General features: G+C 41.0%; 1 protein-coding gene across 3 annotated transcripts in view; it reads left to right on the top strand.

Annotated features, from left to right (window-relative positions):
- Nucleotides 1-25,348, top strand: part of LOC143287616 (uncharacterized) — a 91,836-nt gene that overhangs the window by 53,486 nt on the left and 13,002 nt on the right. For 2 of the 3 annotated variants that reach the window (XM_076595736.1, XM_076595737.1), the window contains exons 20-28: nucleotides 1,292-1,437; nucleotides 2,259-2,411; nucleotides 4,497-4,634; nucleotides 7,256-7,339; nucleotides 8,418-8,525; nucleotides 15,209-15,366; nucleotides 16,512-16,683; nucleotides 17,593-17,768; nucleotides 19,986-20,150. In XM_076595736.1, the coding sequence (XP_076451851.1) occupies nucleotides 1,292-1,437; nucleotides 2,259-2,411; nucleotides 4,497-4,634; nucleotides 7,256-7,339; nucleotides 8,418-8,525; nucleotides 15,209-15,366; nucleotides 16,512-16,683; nucleotides 17,593-17,768; nucleotides 19,986-20,150 (1,300 nt within the window). Of the gene's footprint in view, nucleotides 1-1,291; nucleotides 1,438-2,258; nucleotides 2,412-4,496; nucleotides 4,635-7,255; nucleotides 7,340-8,417; nucleotides 8,526-15,208; nucleotides 15,367-16,511; nucleotides 16,684-17,592; nucleotides 17,769-19,985; nucleotides 20,151-21,532; nucleotides 21,545-25,348 lie in introns of all 3 variants that reach the window. The other variant, XM_076595735.1, reaches the window with a different exon arrangement.

Consider the following 25,348-nt stretch of genomic DNA (forward strand, 5'->3'; position numbering starts at 1 on the left):
TTAAAAAGTCGAGGAGAGAGAGTGCTACTGCTCTCCTGCGGACACTTCATTGGTTGCATGTTCAAGGCAGAATTGAATAAAAAGTTGCCTGCCTATGTTTTCAGTGCCTGAATTGTAATACCACACCCTCATATCTTTCTGAGCTTGTTAACCCGTACTTGCCAAACAGAATATTGAGATCTCTCGATTCCTCCCAGCTAACTGTTCCCTGATACTTCCTTAACTCTTGTGGAAAGAGGTCATTTTCCGTCTTAGGCCCAACAACTTGGAATTCTCTGCCTATTGCTCTCAGACAAACAACTCATATATCTACCTTTAAAGTAAATCTTAAAACTTATCTCTTTAAAAAATACTTTTCATAACTTAAATAGTGCTGTTGTCCCAGGCCCATGGCAATGTGAGTGTGTGTGATGAGAGAGTAGAGAGAGAATGGGGGTGGGTAGATGGATGGTGGTGGTGTGGTTCAAAAGGGAGAATGACCCAATTTTTACCCCTTTTACCTTTTCTGTCCAAAATTTTATTTTACAATTTTTACAAAATCTGTGGCATGCAGATTACAATTATGTTCCTTTTTACATGTATGTATTTTAAGTGAAAATTGCTCTCATCTCAGCTGTTTAATCATGTGTGTGTCTGTGCGTGGGTGTTAGTGTGAGTGTTGGAGTGTAACAGTTGTAGTATTGATAGTATGTTACTTTTTGAGTTTTGTGCATTTTTTTTTTTTTTATATAATAATAATGATTCTGTTTTTATGTTTCTACTACTTTTTATATGCTTTCTTGTTGCACTTTAGGTACTGGATTGTAAAGTGCTTAGAGCTTGCTTATGCTTGTACTATAGTGCTATGTAAAAATAAAATATTATTATTATTATAAATTCAGGATCACAGCCATCACATAGTTCATGTTGTCTGTGGGTGTGTTCAAATTCAGGATCACAGCCATCACATAGTTCATGTTGTCTGTGGGTGTGTTCAAATTCAGGATCACAGCCATCACATAGATCATACTGTGTCATGTTGTCTGTGGGTGTGTTCAAATTCAGGATCACAGCCATCACATAGTTCATGTTGTCTGTGGGTGTGTTCAAATTCAGGATCACAGCCATCACATAGTTCATGTTGTCTGTGGGTGTGTTCAAATTCAGGATCACAGCCATCACATAGTTGATACTGTGTCATGTTGTCTGTGGGTGTGTTCAAATTCAGGATCACAGCCATCACATAGATCATACTGTGTCATGTCGTCTGTGGTTGTGTTCACATTCTCATGATGTGTGTGGGTGTGTTCAGATTCTCACCACCAGAGTGCGCGGTACGTGGAGCAGCTGGAGAGTGATCTGAACGCGGCAAACAAGCACATCCGCTGTCTGCGGGAAGAGCTGCAGCAACAGCAGAGCTCTGTCTTCAAACTGGAGGCCAGCTCTCTGGGACAGACGGTTAGTTCTTCAGATTGGAGGGGTCGGCTGGGGAGGGGGGGAGGTGGGGAGGGGGAACACACACTTTTTTGATGACAGCTTTTTTTGTCAGCAGCCATGTCAGAGTGTCAGTGATTGTTGTTCATCACTGACAGAGTTGCTTTTTTTTTGACTAGTAAGGCCAAGTGCTCTGCTCAAATTGAGGCTGTTGGCCACAGGTTTGTTATGACACTGACAGTTGCTTATTTTAGCTGGTAAGGCCAAGTACTCTGCTCAGATCAAGGCTGTTGGCCACAGGTTTGTTATGACATTGACAGAGCCACTATATTTCGCTGGAAAGGCCAAGTACTGCACACAAATCAAGGCTGTTGGCCACACGTTTGTTCTGATACTGACAGAGCTGCTCTTTTTTTTTTCTTTTTTTTTTTTTTGCTGGTAAGGTGAAATATGAATCCATGGTGTGTATTATGACACTGACAGAGCCACTTTTGTTTTTTGCTGGTAAGGCCAGGTACTGTGCGCAAATCGAGGCTGTTGGCCACAGGTTTGTTGTGACACTGACAAAGCCACTACTTTTTGCTGGTCAGGCCAGGTACTCTGCACAAATTGAGGCTGTTGGCCACAGGTTTGTTGTGACAGTGGCAGAGTTGCTCTTTCTTTTTGTTTTTTTGGTTTTTTGCCAGTAAGGCCAAGTATGAATCCATGGTGTTATTGTGACACTGACAGAGACACTATTTTTTGCTGGTAAGGCCAAATACTCTGCACAAATTGAGGCTGTTTACCACAGGTTTGTTATGACACTGACAGAGCCATTGGTTTTGTTGTTTTTTTTTGCTGGTAAGGCCAAGTATGAATCCATGGTGTCTCGCCTGGAGTCCGAGCTGAAGGAAGTGAAGCTGCAGCATCGCCGTGAGATGGACACACTGACCGACAAAGTGACCGCCACAGCGGCCGAGTCTCGTGACGCCAAAACCGACCTGAGGGAGAAGGAACAGGTGAGGGACTCAGGTGTCCATGCTTCTGCTGGTGGTGGTGGTGGTGGTGTTTGTGTGAAAAGTGTGTCATGGTTGATTAGGAACAATAATATTAATAATAATCATAATAGTAATAATATAATAATAATAATAAACTTCATAAGGATTAAATTTCCCTACTCAAACTAGGCGTAGTGACTCAGTCCTGAAGTGGCGACCACCTTGGAGGCGCGGGTTCGAACCTGCTGAGGACCAGGAAAACAGAAAAAAGAAAAGGCCGCAATACAAGGGCATTCAGGAGTCATGACCTGGGTGTGGCCCGGCCCCCTTAGAGTGTAAGGAGTCAGGGCCGAAACACTTGACTGAGAGGGGCTTCTTTGAAGACCTTGCTTGTACTGTCCAGCTCTCCCTAGAGTTTCTTATCACTAATAATAATAATAATAATAATTATAATGATAATCATAGTAACTATAATAACAAAAGATCAATAAAAAATCCTCCTCCTCCTCCTTCTCATCATCATCATTATAAAAAAATGATGATGATGGTAATGATGATTAAGATAATGATGATATTAATAATAGTACTACACTGGTGTTGGTGGTGTTTGTGATGAAAACATGTCCTGGTTAATAGGAACAGTGATGATAATGCCTGTGGTGGTGGTGGTTGTGAGAAAAGTAGGTCCTGGTTGATGATAATAATGATAATAATGATGATGACAATAACAGCAATAAAGATAATGACAATAATGATATGATGATACTACTCTGGTGTTGGTTGTTGGTGGTGGTGTTTATTTGAAGATTATTTCATGGTTGATTGGAACAATGATGGTAATGCCTCCTGCTGGTGGTGGTGGTTGTGAGATTGTATGAGAAGAGTTGTGTGTTTGTATGAGAAGAGTGTGTAATGGTGGTGTTGGTGTTGGTGGTGTTTGTTAGTGTGAAAAATGTCAAGGTTGAGGGACCATAATAATAACACCTCCTGTGGTGGTGCTGTATGTGTGAAAAATATGTCATGGTTGATGGGAACAATAAATCTCTGATAGTGGTGGTTGTGGTGGTGTGTGTGAGAAAAGTGTGTCATGTTGGTGTTGGTGGTGTTTGTTAGTGTGAAAAATATGTCATGGTTGAGGGGAACAATAAATCTCTGATAGTGGTGGTTGTGGTGGTGTGTGTGAGAAAAGTGTGTCATGTTGGTATTGGTGTGAGAAGTATGTCATAGTTGATAGGAACAGTACAAATATATCTCTGCTGGTGTTGTGTTTGTTTGAAAAGTATGTTGTGATTGACAAGAACAATAATTGTAATGTCTCTGATGGTTGTGGTGGTGGTGGCGAGAAATGTATGTCATGATTTTTAGGAACAACATCAACAATGCTACCACTACTACCAGTATTGCGGACTGATGTTCACATCTAAAGACAAGGACCTTGTGTTGAATACAGTAAATATTATACTTACGCATATTTACTCACACATTCAAGTGAACATACCATACACACACAAGCATGGACTTACACACCACACCACACAATACGCTACAATGCACACAGACAGACAGGCAGGTAGGCAGGCAGGCAGACAGAAAAGCAGATAGACAGACAGGCTGGCAGGTAGATAGACAGACAGACAGACTGACAGACAGGCTGGCAGGTAGATAGGCAGGCAGGCAGGCAGGCAGGCAGGCAGGCTGACAGACAGACAGACAGAAAGAAGACAGACAGACAGGCCGGCAGGTAGACAGACAGAAAAGCAGACAGATAGACAGGCCGGCAGACAGACAGGCAGGCAGGCAGGCAGGCAGGCCGGCAGGCCGGCAGACAGACAGACAGGCAGGCAGACAGACAGACAGAAAAGCAGACAGATAGACAGGCAGGCAGGCTGGCAGACAGGCAGGCCGGCAGACAGACAGACAGACAGGCAGGAAGGCAGGCAGGCAGGCAGACAGACAGACAGACAAAAAAGCAGACAGACAGAAAAGCAGACAGACAGACAGGCAGACAGACAGAAAAGCAGACAGACAGAAAAGCAGACAGGTAGACAGACAGAAAAGCAGACAGACAGACAAGCAGGTAGGTACACAGGACCATGACTGTTGCAGACGATAGTGGAGCTGCGGAGGGAGGTGTCCAAAGCCCAGACAGGTGGTGAGCGGCTTCAGGCTCAGCTGATGTCGGAGAGCAAGGCGCGCAGCGACCTGGAGAACAGGAACACCACCCTGGAGCATGAGATGACCAAGGTAACCTCCCACCCTGACTGACTCGTCCCCATGGTAACCCACCCTGACTGACTCGTCCCCATGGTAACTCACCCTGACTGACTCGTCCTGACTGACTCATCCCCATGGTAACCCACCTGACTGACTCATCCCCATGGTAACCCACCCTGTCTGACTTGTCCCCATGGTAACCAACCCTTACTGACTCGTCCCCATGGTAACCTCCATGACTCATCCCCATGGTAACCTCCATGACTCATTCCCATGGTGATCTACATGACTCGTCCCCATGGTGACCTTTGTGACTCGTCCTGATGGTAAACTCCCACCCTGACTCATCCCCATGGTGACCTCCCACTCTGACTCGTTCGCACGGTAACCCACCCTGACTCATCCCCATGGTAACATCCCACCCTGCTCGTCCCCATGGTAACCCACCCTGACTCGTCCCCATGGTAACGCACCCTGACTCATCCCCATGGTAACCTCCCACCCTGACTCATCCCCATGGTAACATCCCACCCTGACTCATCCCCAAGGTAACCGTAGAGTTGTAGAGTTCAGAGAGGCGTCACTGCGTTTGGACAAATCCATACACGCTTCACCACATCCGCTAAGCAGATGCCTGACCAGCAGCATAACCCAGAGGGTTTCGTCAAGCCTTAAGGGGGAAAAATAAGTAATAATAAAATAAAATAGATTAAATGAAAATGGAAAAAAATATGTTTAAAATTGTGGTAGTAGTGGGCATCCTTCAGTCTCAGGACAGGTGTGTGTGTGTTGTTGTGAAAGTTGTATTTTTTCCTGACAGGTGTGTTGTGTTGTGAGAGAAAGTTGTATTTTTACCTGACAGGTGTGTGGTGTTGTGAGAGAAAGTTGTATTTTTACCTGACAGGTGTGCGGCGTTGTGAGAAAAAGTTGTATTTACCTGACAGGTGTGTGCTGTGTTGTGAGAGAAGGTTGTATTTTTACCTGACAGATGTGTGGTGTTGTGAGAGAAAGTTGTATTTTTACCCGACAGGTGTGTGTTGTGAGAGAAAGTTGTATTTTTACCTGACAGGTGTGTGGTGTTGTGAGAGAAAGTTGTATTTTTACCTGACAGGTGTGTGTTGTGTTGTGAGAGAAAGTTGTATTTTTACCTGACAGGTGTGTTGTGTTGTGAGAGAAAGTTGTATTTTTACCTGACAGGTGTGTGGTGTTGTGAGAGAAAGTTGTATTTTTACCTGACAGGTGTGTGTTGTGAGAGAGAGTTGTATTTTTACCTGACAGGTGTGTGGTGTTGTGAGAGTAAGTTGTATTTTTACCTGACAGGTGTGTGTTGTGTTGTGAGAGAAAGTTGTATTTTTACCTGACAGATTTGTGGTGTTGTCAGAGAAAGTTGTATTTTTACCCGACAGGTGTGTGTTGTGAGAGAAAGTTGTATTTTTACCTAACAGGTGTGTGGTGTTGTGAGAGAAAGTTGTATTTTTACGTGACAGGTGTGTGTTGTGTTGTGAGAGAAAGTTGTATTTTTACCTGACAGGTGTGTTGTGTTGTTGTGAAAGTTGTATTTTTACCTGACAGGTGTGTGTTGTGAGAGAAAGTTGTATTTTTACCTGACAGGTGTGTTGTGTTGTGAGAGAAAGTTGTATTTTTACCTGACAGGTGTGTGGTGTTGTGAGAGAAAGTTGTATTTTTACCTGACAGGTGTGTGTTGTGTTGTGAGAGAAAGTTGTATTTTTACCTGACAGGTGTGTTGTGTTGTTGTGAAAGTTGTATTTTTACCTGACAGGTGTGTGTTGTGAGAGAAAGTTGTATTTTTACCTGATAGGTGTGTGTTGTTGTGAGAGAAGGTTGTATTTTTACCTGATAGGTGTGTGTTGTTGTGAGAGAAAGTTGTATTTACCTGACAGGTGTGTTGTGTTGTGAGAGAAAGTTGTATTTTTACCTGACAGGTGTGTTGTGTTGTTGTGAGAGAAAGTTGTATTTTTACCTGACAGGTGTGTGGTGTTGTGAGAGAAAGTTGTATTTTTACCTAACAGGTGTGTGTTGTTGTGAGAGAAAGTTGTATTTTTACCTGACAGGTGTGTGTTGTGAGAGAAAGTTGTATTTTTACCTGACAGGTGTGTTGTGTTGTAAGAGAAAGTTGTATTTTTACCTGACATGAGTGTGTGTTGTTGTGAGAGAAAGTTGTATTTTTACCTGGCAGGTGTGTTGTGTTGTAAGAGAAAGTTGTATTTTTACCTGACATGAGTGTGTGGTGTTGTGAGAGAAAGTTGTATTTTTACCTGACAGGTGTGTTGTGTTGTAAGAGAAAGTTGTATTTACCTGACAGGTGTGTTGTGTTCTGAGAGAAAGTTGTATTTACCTGACAGGTGAGTGAGAGAAAGGTGTAATTACCTGACATGTGTGTGGGAGAAAGGTATAATTACCTGACAGGTGTGTGGGAGAAAGGTGTAATTACCTGACAGGTGTGTGGGAGAAAGGTGTAATTACCTGACAGGTATGTGAGAGAAAGGTGTAATTTCCTGACAGCTATGTAAGAGAAAGGTGTAATTACTTGATAGGTATGTGAGAGAAAGGTGTAATTACCTGACAGGTGTGTGAGAGAAAGGTGTAATTACCTGACAGGTATGTAAGAGAAAGGTGTAATTACCTGACAGGTGTGGAGCCAGGTGAGGATGCTGATGGAGAGGAACAACCACCTGGAGTCTGGCAAGAAGATGCTGGAAGAGGATCTGGACAGGGTGAGTGTGTGTGACTGGAAAATCAAACTTAACATTTTGTCATTCGGAGGAGATGATAAACTGAGGTCCCATGCGCAGCACACACTTGGCACACTGAAAAAGAACCCATGGCAACAAAGATGTTGTCCTCTGGCAAAATTCTATGCAAGAAATCCACTCTGGTAGGAACACAAATATATATACATTCACTCAAGGCCTGACTAAGGGTGTTGGGTTACGCTGCTGGTGAGGCATCTGCCCAGCAGATGTGGTGTGTAACTATGTGAGTGCATTTCTTCCCTCAGATTTTTGCCAGAGGACAACACACGTTGCCATGGGTTCTTTTTCAGTGTGCCAAGTGCGTGCTGCACACAGGACCTTGGTTTATGGTCTCATCCGGATGAGAAACTGGAGCTGAATTTGGCCTGTGTGGTTGGTTGTTTCAGAAGAGCAATGTGGCTTTTCAGCACAGGACCTTGCTTTGTCGTATCTTCCAAATGAGAAAGGGAAACTGGCCTGTGGTGCTTGTTGTTTCAGAAAAGCAACATCGTTTGTCCGCTGGAGAACTGTTTCAGAAAAGCAACATGGTTCGTCCGCTGGAGAACTGTTTCAGAAAAGCAACATGGTTCATCAGCTGGAGAACTGTCTGTTTCAGAAAAGCAACATGGTTCGTCCACTGGAGAACTGTTTCAGAAAAGCATCATGGTTCGTCCGCAGGAGAACTGTTTCAGAAAAGCAACATGGTTCGTCCGCTTGAGAACTGTCTGTTTCAGAAAAGCAACATGGTTCGTCCGCTGGAGAACTGTTTCAGAAAAGCAACATGGTTCATCAGCTGGAGAACTGTCTGTTTCAGAAAAGCAACATGGTTCGTCAGCTGGAGAACTGTCTGTTTCAGAAAAGCAACATGGTTCATCAACTGGAGGACTGTCTGTTTCAGAAAAGCAACATGGTTCGTCCGCTGGAGAACTGTTTCAGAAAAGCAACATGGTTCGTCCGCTGGAGAACTGTCTTTCAGAAAAGCAACATGGTTCATCAGCTGGAGAACTGTCTGTTTCAGAAAAGCAACATGGTTCATCAACTGGTGAACTGTCTGTTTCAGAAAAGCAACATGGTTCGTCAGCTGGAGAACTCTCTGTCGAGTCGTGAGTCCAGCCTTCAGAGCTGTTTGAAGGAGTGGCAGAGCAGAGCAGAGAGTGCAGAGAAACAGGTAACAGCTCAGAGTGTGTTTCTGCCTTGTGGGTTCTCTTTGATTTGTGTTTTCTCTCTGTTAACTCTTGCTCTGTCAACAGCGTGTTTCTGTTCTCTTCGGAAGTGTTCGATTTGCTGTCTAGTGTTGTGTAACCCTCTGGTCAGTGGTACTCAGTTTCATGATCTTGGTGCCCAGTGTCTTGATTGAATGTGAGTCATCAGTACAGGGATCATGATTATTGTGCAGTGTGAATGCGTCATCATCACAGAGATCATGATTATTGTGCAGTGTGAATGCGTCATCATCACAGAGATCATGATTATTGTGCAGTGTGAATGTGTTATCACAGAGATCATGATTATTGTGCAGTGTGAATGCATCATCATCACAGAGATCATGATTATTGTGCAGTGTGAATGCGTCATCATCACAGAGATCATGATTATTATGCAGTGTGAATGCATCATCATCACAGAGATAATGATTATTGTGCAGTGTGAATGCATCATCATCACAGAGATCATGATTATTGTGCAGTGTGAATGCGTCGTCATCACCGAGATCATGATTATTGTGCAGTATGAATGCGTCTTCATCACAGAGATCATGATTATTGTGCAGTGTGAATGCGTCATCATCACAGAGATCATGATTATTGTGCAGTGTGAATGCGTCGTCATCACAGAGATCATGATTATTGTGCAGTGTGAATGCGTCATCATCACAGAGATCATGATTATTGTGCAGTGTGAATGTGTCATCATCACAGAGATCATGATTATTGTGCAGTGTGAATGCGTCATCATCACAGAGATCATGATTATTGTGCAGTGTGAATGCGTCATCATCACAGAGATCATGATTATTGTGCAGTGTGAATGTGTCATCATCACAGAGATCATGATTATTGTGCAGTGTGTTGATTGAATGTGTCATCATCACAGAGATCATGATTATTGTGCATATGATTATTGTGCAGTGTGAATGTGTCATCATCACAGAGATCATGATTATTGTGCATTGTGAATGCGTCATCATCACGGAGATCATGATTATTGTGCAGTGTGAATGCATCATCATCACAGAGATCATGATTATTGTGCAGTGTGAATGTGTCATCATCACAGAGATCATGATTATTGTGCAGTGTGAATGCGTCATCATCACAGAGATCATGATTATTGTGCAGTGTATTGATTGAATGTGTCATCATCACAGAGATCATGATTATTGTGCAGTGTGTTGATTGAATGTGTCATCATCACAGAGATCATGATTATTGTGCAGTGTGTTGATTGAATGTGTCATCATCACAGAGATCATGATTATTGTGCAGTGTGTTGATTGAATGTGTCATCATCACAGAGATCATGATTATTGTGCAGTGCATTGATTGAATGTGTCATCGTCACAGATACCATGATCAACACAAAAGGGAAAAACAGAGCTATAATTTTGTGTTGATTTTTGAATTTGCTTACATTTCATGGCAGTTGTTACTGTTGTTTTTCTCCACAGTCTGTTGTGCCGCATTTTATCTGCCTGATCTAAGGAAAAAAAATTAATAGGAAAATATTCTTTTTGAAATTGTGTGATTAATGTGTTGAGAGATACTGCCGTTTGTTTTGTGTGATGAAAGGGATGTTATATCAGATCAGAGTCATGAAGTACAGCTTTAAAAGAAAATTTGGTGTCATATACTGTACCATGTCTGGTTGTATCTTCATCAGAACACAGTGAGATTAAGCTGGAGCCTTCTAAATATCTTTATGTTTGAGAAGTAGATTTTAAAATATTTTTCAGAATTTATTGCAACATGCAGAGTGTGCTTCTTGCTTATACTTATAAGAACATTTGTTTCAGTGAGGAGTAGAATTTGAATAAATTTCTGCACGAATTGCAACATGCAGGATGTGCTTCTTGCTTGTAAGACTTTTGAAAAATTGTTTTAAATTCACGATTTATCTTGTCCTTACGAGTGTTGCCATTGTCAGTGTGTGAAATATTGCAATGACTGTGGTTTTCTTGTCATGATAGTTGCTTGAATTAAGGGAGGAGGCCAAGGCTGCCTGTGTAAGTTCTTCATACTGTGCACTGCATACTCGTCTGCATGGTTATATACATGTATAGTCAGTTGTACACCCAGTTTCTGCATGCTACATGTGTGGCTAGATAGTGACCATGGTGAGAATGATAATGATGACAAGAAGAAGAAGAGGAAGAGGAATGTTAATAGTAATAATAATAGTAATGATACTGATAATGATAATAATGATAATAATTTAAAAAAAAGATACTGATAATAATAATAATAGAATAATGGTGATGATAATGATAATAATAATGATAAAGATGATGATGATAATAATGATGATGATGATAATAATGATAATAATAATAACAATAACAACATAATTATTATCATCATCATCATCATCATTATTATCATTATTAATATTATTATAAATGATGATAATAATGATGATGATGATGATTTAATTTGATTTGAAAAGGGCCTTTCCATGTAAGACGTGCTCAGTTGCACTAAACAGTGTAAAAACAGACATTTAAAACAGGCGTTTAAACACTAAAACCGGCTGTCATCCTATCTTTCTTTCAGATGTTTGTCTGTTGTGTACTGTTGTTTCTTTTTTTTAAATTTATATGGATACTTATATATCGCCTATCCTCGATCGGAGACCAAGCTCTAAGCGCTTTACAAACACGGGGTCATTTACATAACAGGCTGCCTACCTGGGTAGAGCCGACTGATGGCTGCCACTGGGCGCTCATCATTCGTTTCCTGTGTCATTCAATCAGATTTCAGGAATGCACTCATACACACTCAGACATGTAACATTTTACGTGTATGACCGTTTTGTTTATTTACTCCGCCATGTATGCAGCCATACTCCGTTTTCGGGGGTGTGCATGCTGGGTATGTTCTTGTTTCCATAACTCACCGAACGCTGACATGGATTACAGGATCTTTAACATGTGTATTTGATCTTCTGCCTGCATATGTCAGCATGAAAAACAGACAGTGAGTACACTTGTTTGTCATTGCTGGGAAAATCATGTAAACGTAGATATATTTACTGACATGTAGACTCTAAAGAAAGCCCCATATTTTTGTTGTCAATTTAGGAAAGTCAGATAGGTAAAGATTTATTTACTGACCAATATACATGAAGCCTCATTCATTTTATTGTCACTGTTTGGAAAATCAGACTCAGATTTATTAACTGACTAATCAGCAGTTAAAATCCACTTTATTATCTGAGTTTTTTCACTGAAGAATAGCCATTAAAATATGTTTTTATTGTCACTGTTTGGAAAATCAGATAGACATAGAGATTTTTTCACTGACAATAGACATTAAAAGTGCTTCCAGAAGTTGTTCTCAGTGCCACCACTCTGTCTTGTCTGCCTCAGTGCCTGTAAACTCACCTCCTCACCATTTCTCCGCTGACCGTCTGCCTCCTCTAACAAACTTGCCAGTGCAATTTAGGCTCCATCATCTTTGTATTTTTGATTGTAACTGAAATACACAGATGCAAATAATGAATGTCAAAGTGGCCAGGAGAAAACACACCAGCAACACTGTAACTTCATATCACTACCAAATTAACTCTCACACACCAGCAACACTGTAACTTCAAATCACTACCAAATTAACTCTCACACAAGAGGGAGCCCTTGCTTAGTACTATAATCCCACAGCAGGTTTTTCAGTTTCAGTTTCTCAAGGAGGCATCACTGCATTCTGACAAATCCATATGCACTACATCACATCCACAAGGCAGACTAACAAGCAGCATAACCCAGCATGCTCAGGCCTTGAGTGCATATATTTATATTTGTGTATCTATCAGAATGGATTTCTTCATTGCAGAGTTTGTCAGAGGACAGCACTTTTGTTGCCTTGGGTTCTTTTTCAGTGCACCACAGGCAGTGCTGCATATTAGTTCTGGCTTTGTTTGTCTTATCCCAATGACTGGATGCTAAGTCGTGCACCAGTTGTTCAGGGCAGAACAGCTGTGTAACTTTTGTGTTCATATTCATTTTCATGTGCACACCACTGCATTTTTGTTCTTCAAGTTCACATTCTTTATTTTCCAGTGGTGACATTTTTGTCTCTGTTTTCATGTTCTTGTATGTGTGTTAGTATTTTTCTTAAGGTTCATACAACTACATTTTGATGATTTGTGTTGGTATTTTTCTTAAGGTTGATACAACTACATTTTGATGATTTGTGTTGGTATTTTTCTGAAGGTTCATACAACTACATTTTGATGATTTGTGTTGGTATTTTTCTTAAGGTTGATACAACTACATTTTGATGATTTTTGTTGGTATTTTTCTTAAGGTTGATACAACTACATTTTGATGATTTTTGTTAGTATTTTTCTGAAGGTTCATACAACTACATTTTGATGATTTTTGTTAGTATTTTTCTGAAGGTTCATACAACTACATTTTGATGATTTTTCTTTTCACTGCACCCCTTCCCCCACTTCTGTCAGACATTCAGTGTGCTAGTTACTCACAGTTTGCATGCTTGTAGTGCATCAGAGCTTTTATAATGTGTGTGAAAACAGGAACACACTACACAGGAAACAAAGGTAATCAAGGACTAGTTAGTGTTTTGTAGTGTTCTGTGAGAGTCTCTCCCTCACCTCTATCCTCGATCTCCTCGGTGCTGTGTTTTTTGCTTTGTTTTGGATGACATGTGAAAGGTATTTGAACGAATTGGTCATTAAAAGTGTAAATGCTGGGTAGCTTGTGGATTAGAAATGTGTAGTGTTTGAAGAATAGAAATTGTACTTCAGAAAAAGAAGCAATACATGTTTTGGACCAAGTGTTGAAACTTATTTTTCACCTCCTATAAATCAGTACTTAGTCTTTCTTTTTTTTTTTCTTTTTTTTTTAGATAAAAAAGGAGAAAATAGCTAAGGAATCAGTACGTTTTCTTTTGATTTGGTCTGAATGAATTTTCATCTTTTTTTTTTTTTTTTTTTTTTTTTGGATAAAAAAAAGGAGAAAGGATATCTGGTTTACTGATGTGAATCAGGTCAAACGATAATTTCTAATAATTCCATTAAAATTTTCAGCATCATTTTTTACTTTTCTTTTAAACATATCTCAGGGCAGTTTTGTATATCTCTTGGTTGGATATGTGTATGGTACCATGGTTAAACTCACACGCATGTACACATAAACAGACATGCACACACACATTCATCACTGTATGTTATAATGATTTTCATTTCAAGCTTTTGCTGTCTTTCAGAGCTTGGACTGTGGCATTTGATGGGGTGGTGCTATATAGAAACACTTGACAAAAAATATTCAATTTGTCATCATGGTATGGTATTTGTACATGAAAAGTGTCGGTCTGTCTTTGTCACTTGAAAATGCCTAAATCCATGCAAATTGAGGTTTCACTTTTAAGCAGGTACCCTGATTAAGAAAGTTGTTAAGCAGTGACGAATTTCAAATTTATGTAGTGCATTTTACATATCATCCTCTTTTTTTTGTTGTTCTTTTTTGGCTCGTGACACAAGGTATATTTATTTTTATGAGTCACAAAGAGTGGAATTAATGGTGTTTAACAACCTATTTTGGTGCCTGAAAGATCAAGAGGTTTTTGTTGGACATTGTCTTTGTATAGAGGTTTGTTTTTATTGTGGGGTCTTTGGTGTTGTTTTGTGTTGGTTGTTATTTGTGATTTGATTTTGTTGTAGTTGTTGTCAAGGGGACCAATGTTAATTTGAGGACGTTGTGGTTATTTGATCTGTGGGGTTTGTTGTTCAGGTGGGGGTGTGTATTCCTCATGATGACACATTTAGAGAGAAAACATCTTGTTATGTTTTGAATGACTGAGTGTTAAAATGAAATAACAGATTTTTTTTTTTTTTTTTTTTTTACACATTGCCAAGCACTACACAGAATCTATCATCTAAACCATCATCATCAAGAATGATGTGTAAAAAAAAAAAAAAAAAAAAAAAAAAGGTCAAAGGGAAAGAACTTTTAACATCTCATTGACTATCACAGTAGTAGTCTCCCTTGCTGTAATTGCCCCCTGGTGGGGGTTGGGAGGAAAGGCACTGGGTGAAATGTTCATATAGATATTGTTTTCTTTCCACACTACTGTGCACCACTAAGTTAAAAGTCATACTACTAAAGGTGAGGACCATGATATTCATTGTAGTTATTGAATCTTATCAACTTATGTATCCGAAAGTCCCATGTTTGTGGATGAATTTGCATGTGATCACATGTTGGATATGTTTATGTACATGTTATACACACACACACACACACACACTCACACGTGTGTGTGTGTGTGTGTGCATATGTCTGAGTCTGTGTCTGTGTTTGTGTCATGTGTAGCTGTGTCTGTGTATGTGTGTGTATGTGCGAGCTTACAAGCTGTGAATGTGAACACTTCTAAATCTAACCTTGAAAACAGCAGCGTCACATACTGCAACAACAATGAAAAAAAGAATCTGACCTGTATGACTGTATGCTGTTTGCGGGTAAAAACAAATCACCTGTATGCTGTCTGCAAGTAAAAAAACAAAACAAAAAACAACTCACCTGTATGCTGTGTGCAGGTAAAAAACCCAACAAACTCGCCTGTATGCTGTCTGCAGGTAAAAACCCCAAAAAACTCACCTGTATGCTGTCTGCAGGTGAAACAACTGGAGCAGGACCTGTCCCTGGCAGAATCCAAGGTCGCTGTGGTGGAGCAGCAGCTGAAGTCTGCAGAGGTCAACCAGACGGACCTGTCAGAGAAATCCCATCAACTGGCCACCGTCCGAAACCAGCTGGAGGGGGAGAAACTGCAGAGGTGGGTTGTCTTCTCTTGACATTTTCTGCTGTTGCTGTTACCTGTCCCTTGACTTGTGATGGTGTTGCTGCGGCAACAGTGACTTGTGATGGTGTTGCTGCGGCAACAGTGACTTGTGATGGTGTTGCTGCGGCAACAGTGACTTGTGATGGTGTTGCTGCGGCAACAGTGAAGACAACGCCAACACTGCCCCCCCACCTGTCTATGTTGATTTCGAATTTCGGTTTCAGTTTCTCAAGGAGGTGTCTCTACGTTTAGACAAATTCATAAACGCTACACCACATCTGCTTGGCAGGTGTCTGACCAGCAGCATAACCCAACTCGCTTGTCAGGCCTTGAGTGCATGTATACATATTTGTGTGCCTATTAGAGTGGATTTCTTGCACAGTATTTTGCCAGAGGACAACACTTTTGTTGCCTTGGGTTCTTTTTCAGTGCGCCAAGCGCATGCTGCTTATGGGATCATCTCATCCGAATTACTAGATGCTCAGTTTGATTTTCAAGTCAGACTTGGAAGAAAGAGTGAGGGTGGAGTTTGAACCCAGACCCTCACAGACACTGTATTGGCAGATCAGTGGCTTAACCATTCTGCCACACTCCTCCTTTTTGCAGTACGATAGAAAGTTTTTTTAAATTGTTTTATTATTATTATTATTATTTTATTATAAATGTGTGTGCCTCTCTTTTCAAGCGTGTGTGGTCATGGATATATGCACTTGCACCCTGATGGTCAACAGTGGATACTGATGGAGATTACAGCGTTGCTGAAGATGTGATTTTGCAGCCTTGAGTCAGCAGAGAGCATGGAGAGTACATATGCATATGCAACCACACATACAAACACACTTACATCCACAAGCACACATGATGTACACTTGCATGCATGCACACACACACACTCACACACATATGCATGCAGGTTTGCATCACATGCAAGTGCTTGTGCGTGTCCACACACACACACACTCTTCCCACCCTTCAAACACACACACCACAGTCACACCATAATCCATACAACCCAAAAAGCTAACAAGAGCATTAAACGAACCATCCCTCCCCCCTACCCTTCTCCCCCTTCTGAAGACATTAGACACAATTTTAACTGTTCATAAAACATGGAAAATTGTCTTCCATCCTCCCACCAGGACTCTGCTGGACCAGACTGTGGCGGAACTAAAACACCAGGTGTCGCTGCTGAAGCAGCGTGAAGGCAAGGTGCTTATGGACAACAAGGACCTGCAGGTCAAAGTTCATGACCTGGAGATACGCCTCGACAGTCTGCCTGACCACACCGACACTCTCACCTCGTACTCTTTTGTAAGTCACCTGCTGGTTTGTGGAATCAGAATCAGATTTAATGGTCAGTTTATAAGACATGCATATGCATTAACACATTCCATACACATAAAGTTAAGCTTACAATAGATGCAACAAAGATAGAACAAAAAATTGACTTAATTCTCTGTCCAATAGCATTTCTAGCCGCAGGGATAAACACATTTTTCAAACATTCCTTCAGGTTTGTCTTCCAGTATGAGCTGATAGGGTTTAATATATAAAAGTAAGAAGGTACTTGTCCTGAATTTTGTGTATGACTTCTCTAATTTCTTTGTTAAGTTGACAGTTATCTAAGAAATGATATTCTTCTTCAGTTGTGTTGATGATAATTATTTTGTAAGTCACCTGGTTTGTGATGATGATAAATCTTTTGTAAGTAAGTCATCTGCTGGTTTGTGGTCATAATTATTTTATAAGACATCTCCTGGTTTGTGGTGATGATAATTCTTTTATAAGACATCTCCTGGTTTGTGGTGATGATAATTCTTTTGTAAGTCACATGTCGGTTTGTGGTGATGATAATGCTTTTGTAAGTCACATGTCGGTTTGTGGTGATGATAATGCTTTTGAAAGACATCTCCTGGTTTGTGGTTGTTGTCACAACCCGAGTCCATGAATAAAGAATGTCCATTTGAGAAATGACCCAGGAAACTGTGTGCACACGTGCATCCAAAAATTAGCCTTGAACTTGAACCCTGGACAAAAACAGTAACCATCCACACACACACACACACACACACACACAGCCTGTAACATAGCAGAGAAAAATGTTGACCACACACCACACACTCTGATAAACATCCACACACACACACACACACACACACACACACACACACAAACCTGGAACATAATGCAATGAGATGTTGAGGGTTGTCCCCCTTGCAGCAGATGACGATGACGGATGCCAGTCGTCAGAGCCTGATGGAGCAGATCACGTGTCTACAGCGAGAGGTCAAGGCCCTGCAGTACGAACTGCTCACCAGCAACGAGCGTCGTGACATTGACCTTCAACGTCTGGAGGAACGCAAACAGCGCGCCAAGGTCAAGCTCATGAAGGCCAGGTAAAGGGCACACTATGTAGAAATTACATTTTCTAAGTTACGACTAAATGTGTGGAAGGGTGGTTTAGTGGTCACACATCTGCTGTGGAAATGTGAGAATCTGAGCGCACAGGGTTCAATCCCTCAGTCGCCAGTATTTTTTTTACCACAGTTTAGAGTTATGCATGTGTGTTACTGACTGGTGTGAAAGCACTTTAATTTGTCTCTGCACAAGATATAGCGCTGTATGAATACTAATTATTATTTTCGCCCCATCCACTAGACCTTCAGTGCTGGTCTGTATGCAAGTCATTTGGATGAGATGATAAACTGAGGTCCCTTGTGTCCATGCACATGGCACACGTAGGACACATAAAAAACAGTATCCATGGCAACAGAAAGACTGCCCCTGGCAAAATTATGTAGAAGAATCCACTTTGATCAGAGAATAAATTCACTTGCATAAGACAAAGAAATTACATCAATGATTTTCAGAGAATTTTACAAGGTGGAGACAGGTTGACTGTGTTGATCATGCATCAGTGATTTTCAGGGTTTTTTACCAAGGTGGTGACAGGTGTTACTGTGTTGATCATGCATCAGTGATTGTTCATGGAGTTTTACAAGGTGGAGACAGGTGTGACTGTGTTGAACTTGCATCAGTGATTGTTCAGGGAGTTTTACAAGGTGGTGACAGGGTTGACTGTGTTGCTCATACATCAGTGATTGTTCATGGAGTTTTACAAGGTGGTGACAGGTGTGACTGTGTTGAACATGCATCAGTGATTGTTCAGGGAGTTTTACAAGGTGGAGACAGAGCTGACTGTGTTGATTATACATCAATGATTTTCATGGAGTTTTACAAGGTGGTGACAAGTGTGACTGTGTTGATCATGCATCACTGGTTTTCAGGGAGTTTTACAAGGTGGTGACAGGTGTGACTGTGTTGAACATGCATCAGTGATTGTTCAGGGAGTTTTACAAGGTGGAGACAGGTGTTACTGTGTTGATCATGCATCAATGATTTTCAGGGAGTTTTACAAGGTGGTGGATATAGGTGTGACTGTGTTGAACATGCACCTATGATTTTCAGGGAATTTTACAAGGTGCAGATAGGTTTGACTGTGTTTTTTTCAATGATTTTCAGGGAATTTTACAAGGTGGAGACAGGTTTGACTGTGTTGAACATGTGTCAGTGATTTTCAGGGAATTTTACTCTGTGGAGACAGGTGTGACTGTGTTGATCATATGCATCACTGATTTTTCTGGAAGTTTTACTGAGTTGAACATGCATCAGTGATTGTTCAGGGAGTTCTACTGAGTTGAACAGGCATCAATGATTTTCAGGGAGTTCTACTGAGTTGAACATGCATCAATGATTTTCAGGGAGTTTTACAAGGTTGAGACAGGTGTGACTGTTGAACATGCATCAATGATTATCAGGGAGTTTTACAAGGTTGAGACAGGTGTGAGTGTTGAACATGCATCAATGATTATCAGGAAGTTTTACAAGGTGGTGGAGATAGGTGTGACTGTGTTGACCATGCATCTATGATTTTCAGGGAATTTTACAAGGTGCAGATAGGTTTGACTGTGTTTTTTTCAATTATTTTCAGGGAATTTTACAAGGTGGAGACAGGTGTGACTGTGTTGATCATATGCATCACTGATTTTTCAGGAAGTTTTACTGAGTTGAACATGCATCAATGATTGTTCAGGGAGTTCTACTGAGTTGAACATGCATCAATGATTGTTCAGGGAGTTCTACTGAGTTGAACATAGATTAATGATTGTTCAGGGAGTTCTGCTGAGTTGAACATGCATCAATGATTGTTCAGGGAGTTTTACTGAGTTGAACATGCATCAATGATTGTTCAGGGAGTTCTACTGAGTTGAACATGCATCAGTGATTGTTCAGGGAGTTCTCCTGAGTTGAACATACATTAATGATTGTTCAGGGAGTTCTACTGAGTTGAACATAGATTAATGATTGTTCAGGGAGTTCCACTGATTTGAACATGCATCAGTGATTGTTCAGGGAGTTCTACTGAGTTGAACATGCATCAATGATTGTTCAGGGAGTTCTCCTGAGTTGAACATGCATCAATGATTGTTCAGGGAGTTCTCCTGAGTTGAACATGCATCAGTGATTGTTCAGGGAGTTCTACTGAGTTGAACATGCATCAATGATTGTTCAGGGAGTTCTACTGAGTTGAACATGCATCAATGATTGTTCAGGGAGTTCTACTCGGTGGAGCGGACCAAGTGCCGAGAACACATGCGTCAGATGGACAATGACTTGCGGCTGACACGCGCCGCTCTGCAGAAGGAGCTGGAATGGAAAGACAAGATGGACTCCAACTACAAACACTTGCTGGAGGAGAAGCGAGAGCTGATTTGCAGGTAGGTCACATCACGAAAATCCTGGTGTGAGAAGTAGCCAAGGGGGTTCTGTGAGGGGACTTAGAGGGAGACAGGTGTATTCCTTGTGTTCTGTTGTTTGTTTAGAATTATGTGGTGGTGTAGATCTTAACAGTAGAGAAAAAAAACAGGTCTGTGCTTTCTGTGTGTGTGTACTTTGATTTAATCAGAGTGTATCTTTCTCATGTATTCCAGTCTCTGTGAGAAATAGACATTAAAAAGAAAAGAAAAAAAATGAAGAAGAAATCTGATAAGGAGTTATTCTTTTTTGAGATGTCAGCATTTAGAACAATGAACGCTTTGTGCTTTCCCCCACTGGCTTCTAATGTAGGCAGCTCGAGAATGGGTTCTCATAGTGCAGTGATGTTTCTATTTGTGTTTTTTTCTGAGAAACTTGCAAACCAAACTATTCAGTGCAATTTAGATTTCTTAATCGTTTTTAGGCAAGTTGTAAATATGCACGGATGTTTTTTCTTTGAGAAATGTGCAAACCAAACTACTTAGTGTGAATCAGTTTCTTACTTTTTGTTTGTTGGTAAGTTATAGATATAGCAGGTTAACAAGCAGGTGTGTTTTTGTGTGTTTTTTCTCATTGCAGTTATAAACATCGTAGGTGAAACAAGCAGATGTGTTTTTTCTCATTACAGTTATAAACATCGTAGGTAAACAAGCAGGTGTACCTTTTTTCTCATTACAGTTATAAACATCATAGGTAAACAAGCAGGTGTACCTTTTTTCTCATTACAGTTATAAACATAGTAGGTAAACAAGCAGATGTACCTTTTTTCTCATTACTATCCTGTTCACATTATTCCTACTGGCACCAGGAATGGTTACCAATGTTACTTTCTCCTCCTGGACTGGGACGTATCTGATTCATACCCTGTTCTAACAACGTAATGGCAGTACGTTCAAGTTGGTGGTGTACTAAAATTTAAAAAAAAACACACCCCTCAAAACACAAATGAAAAGAGTGCAGCATTATTAAAGCCAGATTGCAGGTGCCTTCATTTTGATCTCAACCAGGAAGAAAAGAATGAACGCAGAAGATGGAACGAAGTAGTTGTGTATTAGCTGACTGCATCTGTCAACATATTTGTGTGTGTACATAACACCTCTTGTGTGTGTGTGTGTGTTTGTTTGTTTGTTTGTGTTTGTGCATGTTTGTGTGCATGTGAAGGGATGTGTTAGTATGAGGTCTTATTTGCATGCATTGTTAAACTTTGTGTGTGTGTGTGTGTGTGTGTGTGTGTGTGTGTGTGTGTATGTGTGTGTGAGACTGCATGCATTTCTCTCCTGTGATAGTCCATGTTGAAATGTCCAGTGTAGAAAGTGGAACTGATAGAAGTGATGTGTTCTTGCAGCGATCAGATCTGGTATGTAGTTTGTGTGTGAGTGTCTGTGTCATGCATGGAGGTGTTGTGAGACACTTTGTCTATGTTAAAAAAAAAAAGAAAAAAAAGTTGTAATGTAGTGATGATTGTGGTTTAATGGAATGAGCATGTCTTTTTCTCCTTTCAGTTTAAACACCAGTGTCCCATTTTGTTTCTCCTTTGTTTCAGTTTGTAGTTAGTGTACTTCACTTCTCTCCAAGATTTCTGCTGTGTCTGTTGAGGCCAGTTTTTTGATTTTGTTGTTGTTGTTAGAGTCATTGGATGTTTCTTTGGCATTTTTGTGTTTTTATTCCTCCTTCGTTTGTGGGCTCCAACTCCCATGTTCACTCATGTACACGAGTGGGTTTTTACACATATGACCGTTTTTACCCTGCCATGTGGGTAGCCATACTTCGTTTTCAGGGGTGTGCATGCTGGCTATGTTCTTGTTTCCATAACCCACTGAACGATGACATGGATTTAAGGATTATTAACGTGCATATTTGATCTTCTGCTTGCGTATACACATGAAGGGGGCTCAGGCACTAGCAGGTCTGCACATATGTTGACCTGGGAGATTGGAAAAATCTCCACCCTTTATCTGCCAGGCACTGTTACCGAGATTTGAACCCGGGACCCTCAGATTGAAAGTCCAACGCTTTAACCACTTGGCTATTGCGCTTGTCGTTTTTTGTTTTAAATACAGAGAGAAAGAAACAAAGACTAGCTCAACTCGTTTCTGATTTTTAAATATGGACAGAAAACACACACACACACACACAAACACACATACATACAAAAAAACAACCCCAAAACACACACACACACACAAAAAAACAACAACCAAAATACCCCAAACCAAAACAACCCTTACTTTTGATTTCCAAACAAATACAAAGAAACAAAGAAAGATGATACCCAACAAGGAATAAGAAGTTATTCTTTGTCAGACAAAGAAACATCTCATTTACCTGTGTGCTACATGCTGGGTAGTATAAGCGGCAGTGGTCGAAGTTACATGTTTTTGTCTTACAAATTAAAAGCCCCAGCAAATCATGTTGATATTCTGTACAAATCTAACATTGGGGCTCAAGACCTATTTGAAGCGTTGGGTTTATGTGAAGATCAGGTATCTGTATTTTTTTACCCAGCAAATGTGGTGTATCATATATAGATCAGACGGGCGCAATAGCCGAATGGTTAAAGCGTTGGACTTTCAATGTGAGGGTCCAGAGTTAGAATCTCGGTAACTGCGCCTGGTGGGTAAAGGGTGGGAATTTTTCCCATCTCCCAGGTCAACATATGTGCAGACCTGCTTGTGCCCGAACCCCCTTCGTGTGTATACACACGCAGAAGATAAAATATGCACATTAAAGATCCTGTAATCCATGTCAGTGTTCAGTGGGTTATGGAAACAAGAACATACCCAGCATGTACACCTCTGAAAACGGAGTATGGCTGCCGACATGGCGGGGTGTAAAAAAGGTCATACACGTAAAAGCTCACTCATATGATATACGAGTGAACATGGAACTTGCAGCCCACGAATGAAGAAGAAGAAGAAGGAGATATATAGATTAGTCTGTATGCTTTGACATCTTGAAACGGAAACTGAAAGTGAAACCTATAAAGGGTAACAGTGCTTTAAATGGCATTGAGGGCAGTTTAGCAGCATGATCGTCGAGTCATGCTTACCCCCCCACCCCCTGATCCCACAGAACGTTGGTTCTTGTGGAAGATACCTTGGCTTCCTTCTGGCGTGTGTCAGTGGAATGAACACTGCTTCAGCTCTGTCCTTTTGGATTCACTGTGTTCTTTTTGTTGGATTTTGTTTTTCCTGCTTGCATGGTGTGTGCATGTGTGCATTTTGTATGGTAGTGTGTAAATGTGCATGGACTTTGGTGTCTTTTCTGTATGAATTGAAATTTATTATCATTTTTTCCTTCACAAAAGTTTTTGGATGTAAAGTCACTTCACGGGCATAAAGTGTAATTCATTGTGATGGAATTGACATTACAGGCCAGGATGTCAGTCAGCATTTTTTGTATTTGGACGTCTGCACTTCTGCCCCTTGGGGTCGTTCTTCACTTGTGAAACAAAAAATGGAAACTGTGCATTATATTCATGTCTCACTGATCTTGTTTCACAAAGGTTCAGAGGTCAATAAAAATAATAATGACATTTTATGTTGTACATATTTAATTTGATCTCAACGGCCTATACAAAGCACACAGGATTATCATCTCTCTGCCTTCAGTGGACAGTTCCCATTCTGCATGAAAGTGAAAAGTGGGCTGACAGGTCAGGAGTGTGGTGACTGGTGTCGGAAAATGTTGTCGTCACCACAACCTTGTGACTCTTGGTGTATTTGGTCATGTACCACTGTAACAGGTGTTTGAAATGCAGTTTAATGTGTCACCATCTCAGTGTCATTAACCTTTGCTGTGAGGAAAATAGACAGCAGAAAGTGGTGTTTCAAGTCATAGATCTTTATCCTGGAGTACCAGCCAGTCAGTTGAGAAAATGATCTGGAGATATGCTGTCAGATCAAATATGTGAATTTTCAGCCTTCCAGAGTTGTTTTCCATCTTTTGACAATGTCATCAATGAGGTCACTATACATGAATGAACCACATTTATGGAAGGAAACTAACAACACAAACTGAGCAAGCCAGTGACAAGCAAAGGGCAGTGAAGCAGGGTAGCTTTAGCAAGAAAGCGTGGAATGCAAAAATGTTGAAAGAAGTAAGCAAGTAAAGAGATAAATATAAGAATGACAGGAAGTGCAGTTGTTTTGAGGTGTGTGATGTTGAAGGAAGGTGGATGTGTGATGTTGAGGAAGGTGGATGTGTGATGTTGAAGGAAGGTGGATGTGTGATGGTGGATGTGTGATGTTGAATGAAGGTGGATGTGGGATGTGGGATGTTGAAGGAAGGAAGGTGGATGTGTGATGTTGAAGGGTGTGTGATGTTGAAGGAAGGTGGATGTGTGATGTTGAATGAAGGTGGATGTGTGATGTTGAATGAAGGTGGAACAGGAGGGGAGGAGTGATACATGATGATGGGGGAGGAGTAAGAATGGACCTGTCCACTGAGAAATGATGAATGGGGGAGGAGTAAGAATGGACCTGTCCACTGAGAAATGATGATGGGGGTGGGGCTGGGGTAAGAATGGACCTGTCCACTAGGAAGTGTTCATGGGGGAGAAGTAAGAATGGACCTGTCCACTTAGTAATGATGATGGGGGGTGGGGGGGAGTAAGAATGGACCTGTCCACTAGGAAGTGTTGATGGGGGAGGAGTAAGAATGGACCTGTCCACTGAGAAATGGGGAGGAGTAAGAATAGAATGTCTACTCATGGCACTAAACTCCACCCCCCCCCACCCCCCACCCCTCCAAAGCAAAGAGAAAATGAGGTCTGGGATCAGCTGATTGTTGGATGGGCTATGCTTTTGTCAACATTTCACAGCCTTCTGGCCTTGTTTTGGCTTTGGAAATGGAAAGAAAATATCACCTTCATTTCCTTCAGCATAACGTTGGTCAGATTTTCACCGACTGTAACAATGATGTTGGTTGCCTTGAATTTTTTCCGCCATCTGCAAGCCTTCACAAGTACTACTCTCTCAGCCAGGTAAGAAAGCTTGCCAGGCCTTGCTAAGCTTAGCTGTTGTTGGGCATGTGCATGGCTATGTACTGACAACACATGATTGCCCAAACAGCAGTCACATGGGAATGATGACCCACAAGAGTGGAGAGGTCTGCTACTGCCCTTTTAAAGTGGGGAAGAGTTACTGCCCTTTGGAAGTGG

Source organism: Babylonia areolata, chromosome 11, assembly GCF_041734735.1.
Source record: "Babylonia areolata isolate BAREFJ2019XMU chromosome 11, ASM4173473v1, whole genome shotgun sequence".
Taxonomy (NCBI): domain Eukaryota; kingdom Metazoa; phylum Mollusca; class Gastropoda; order Neogastropoda; family Buccinidae; genus Babylonia; species Babylonia areolata.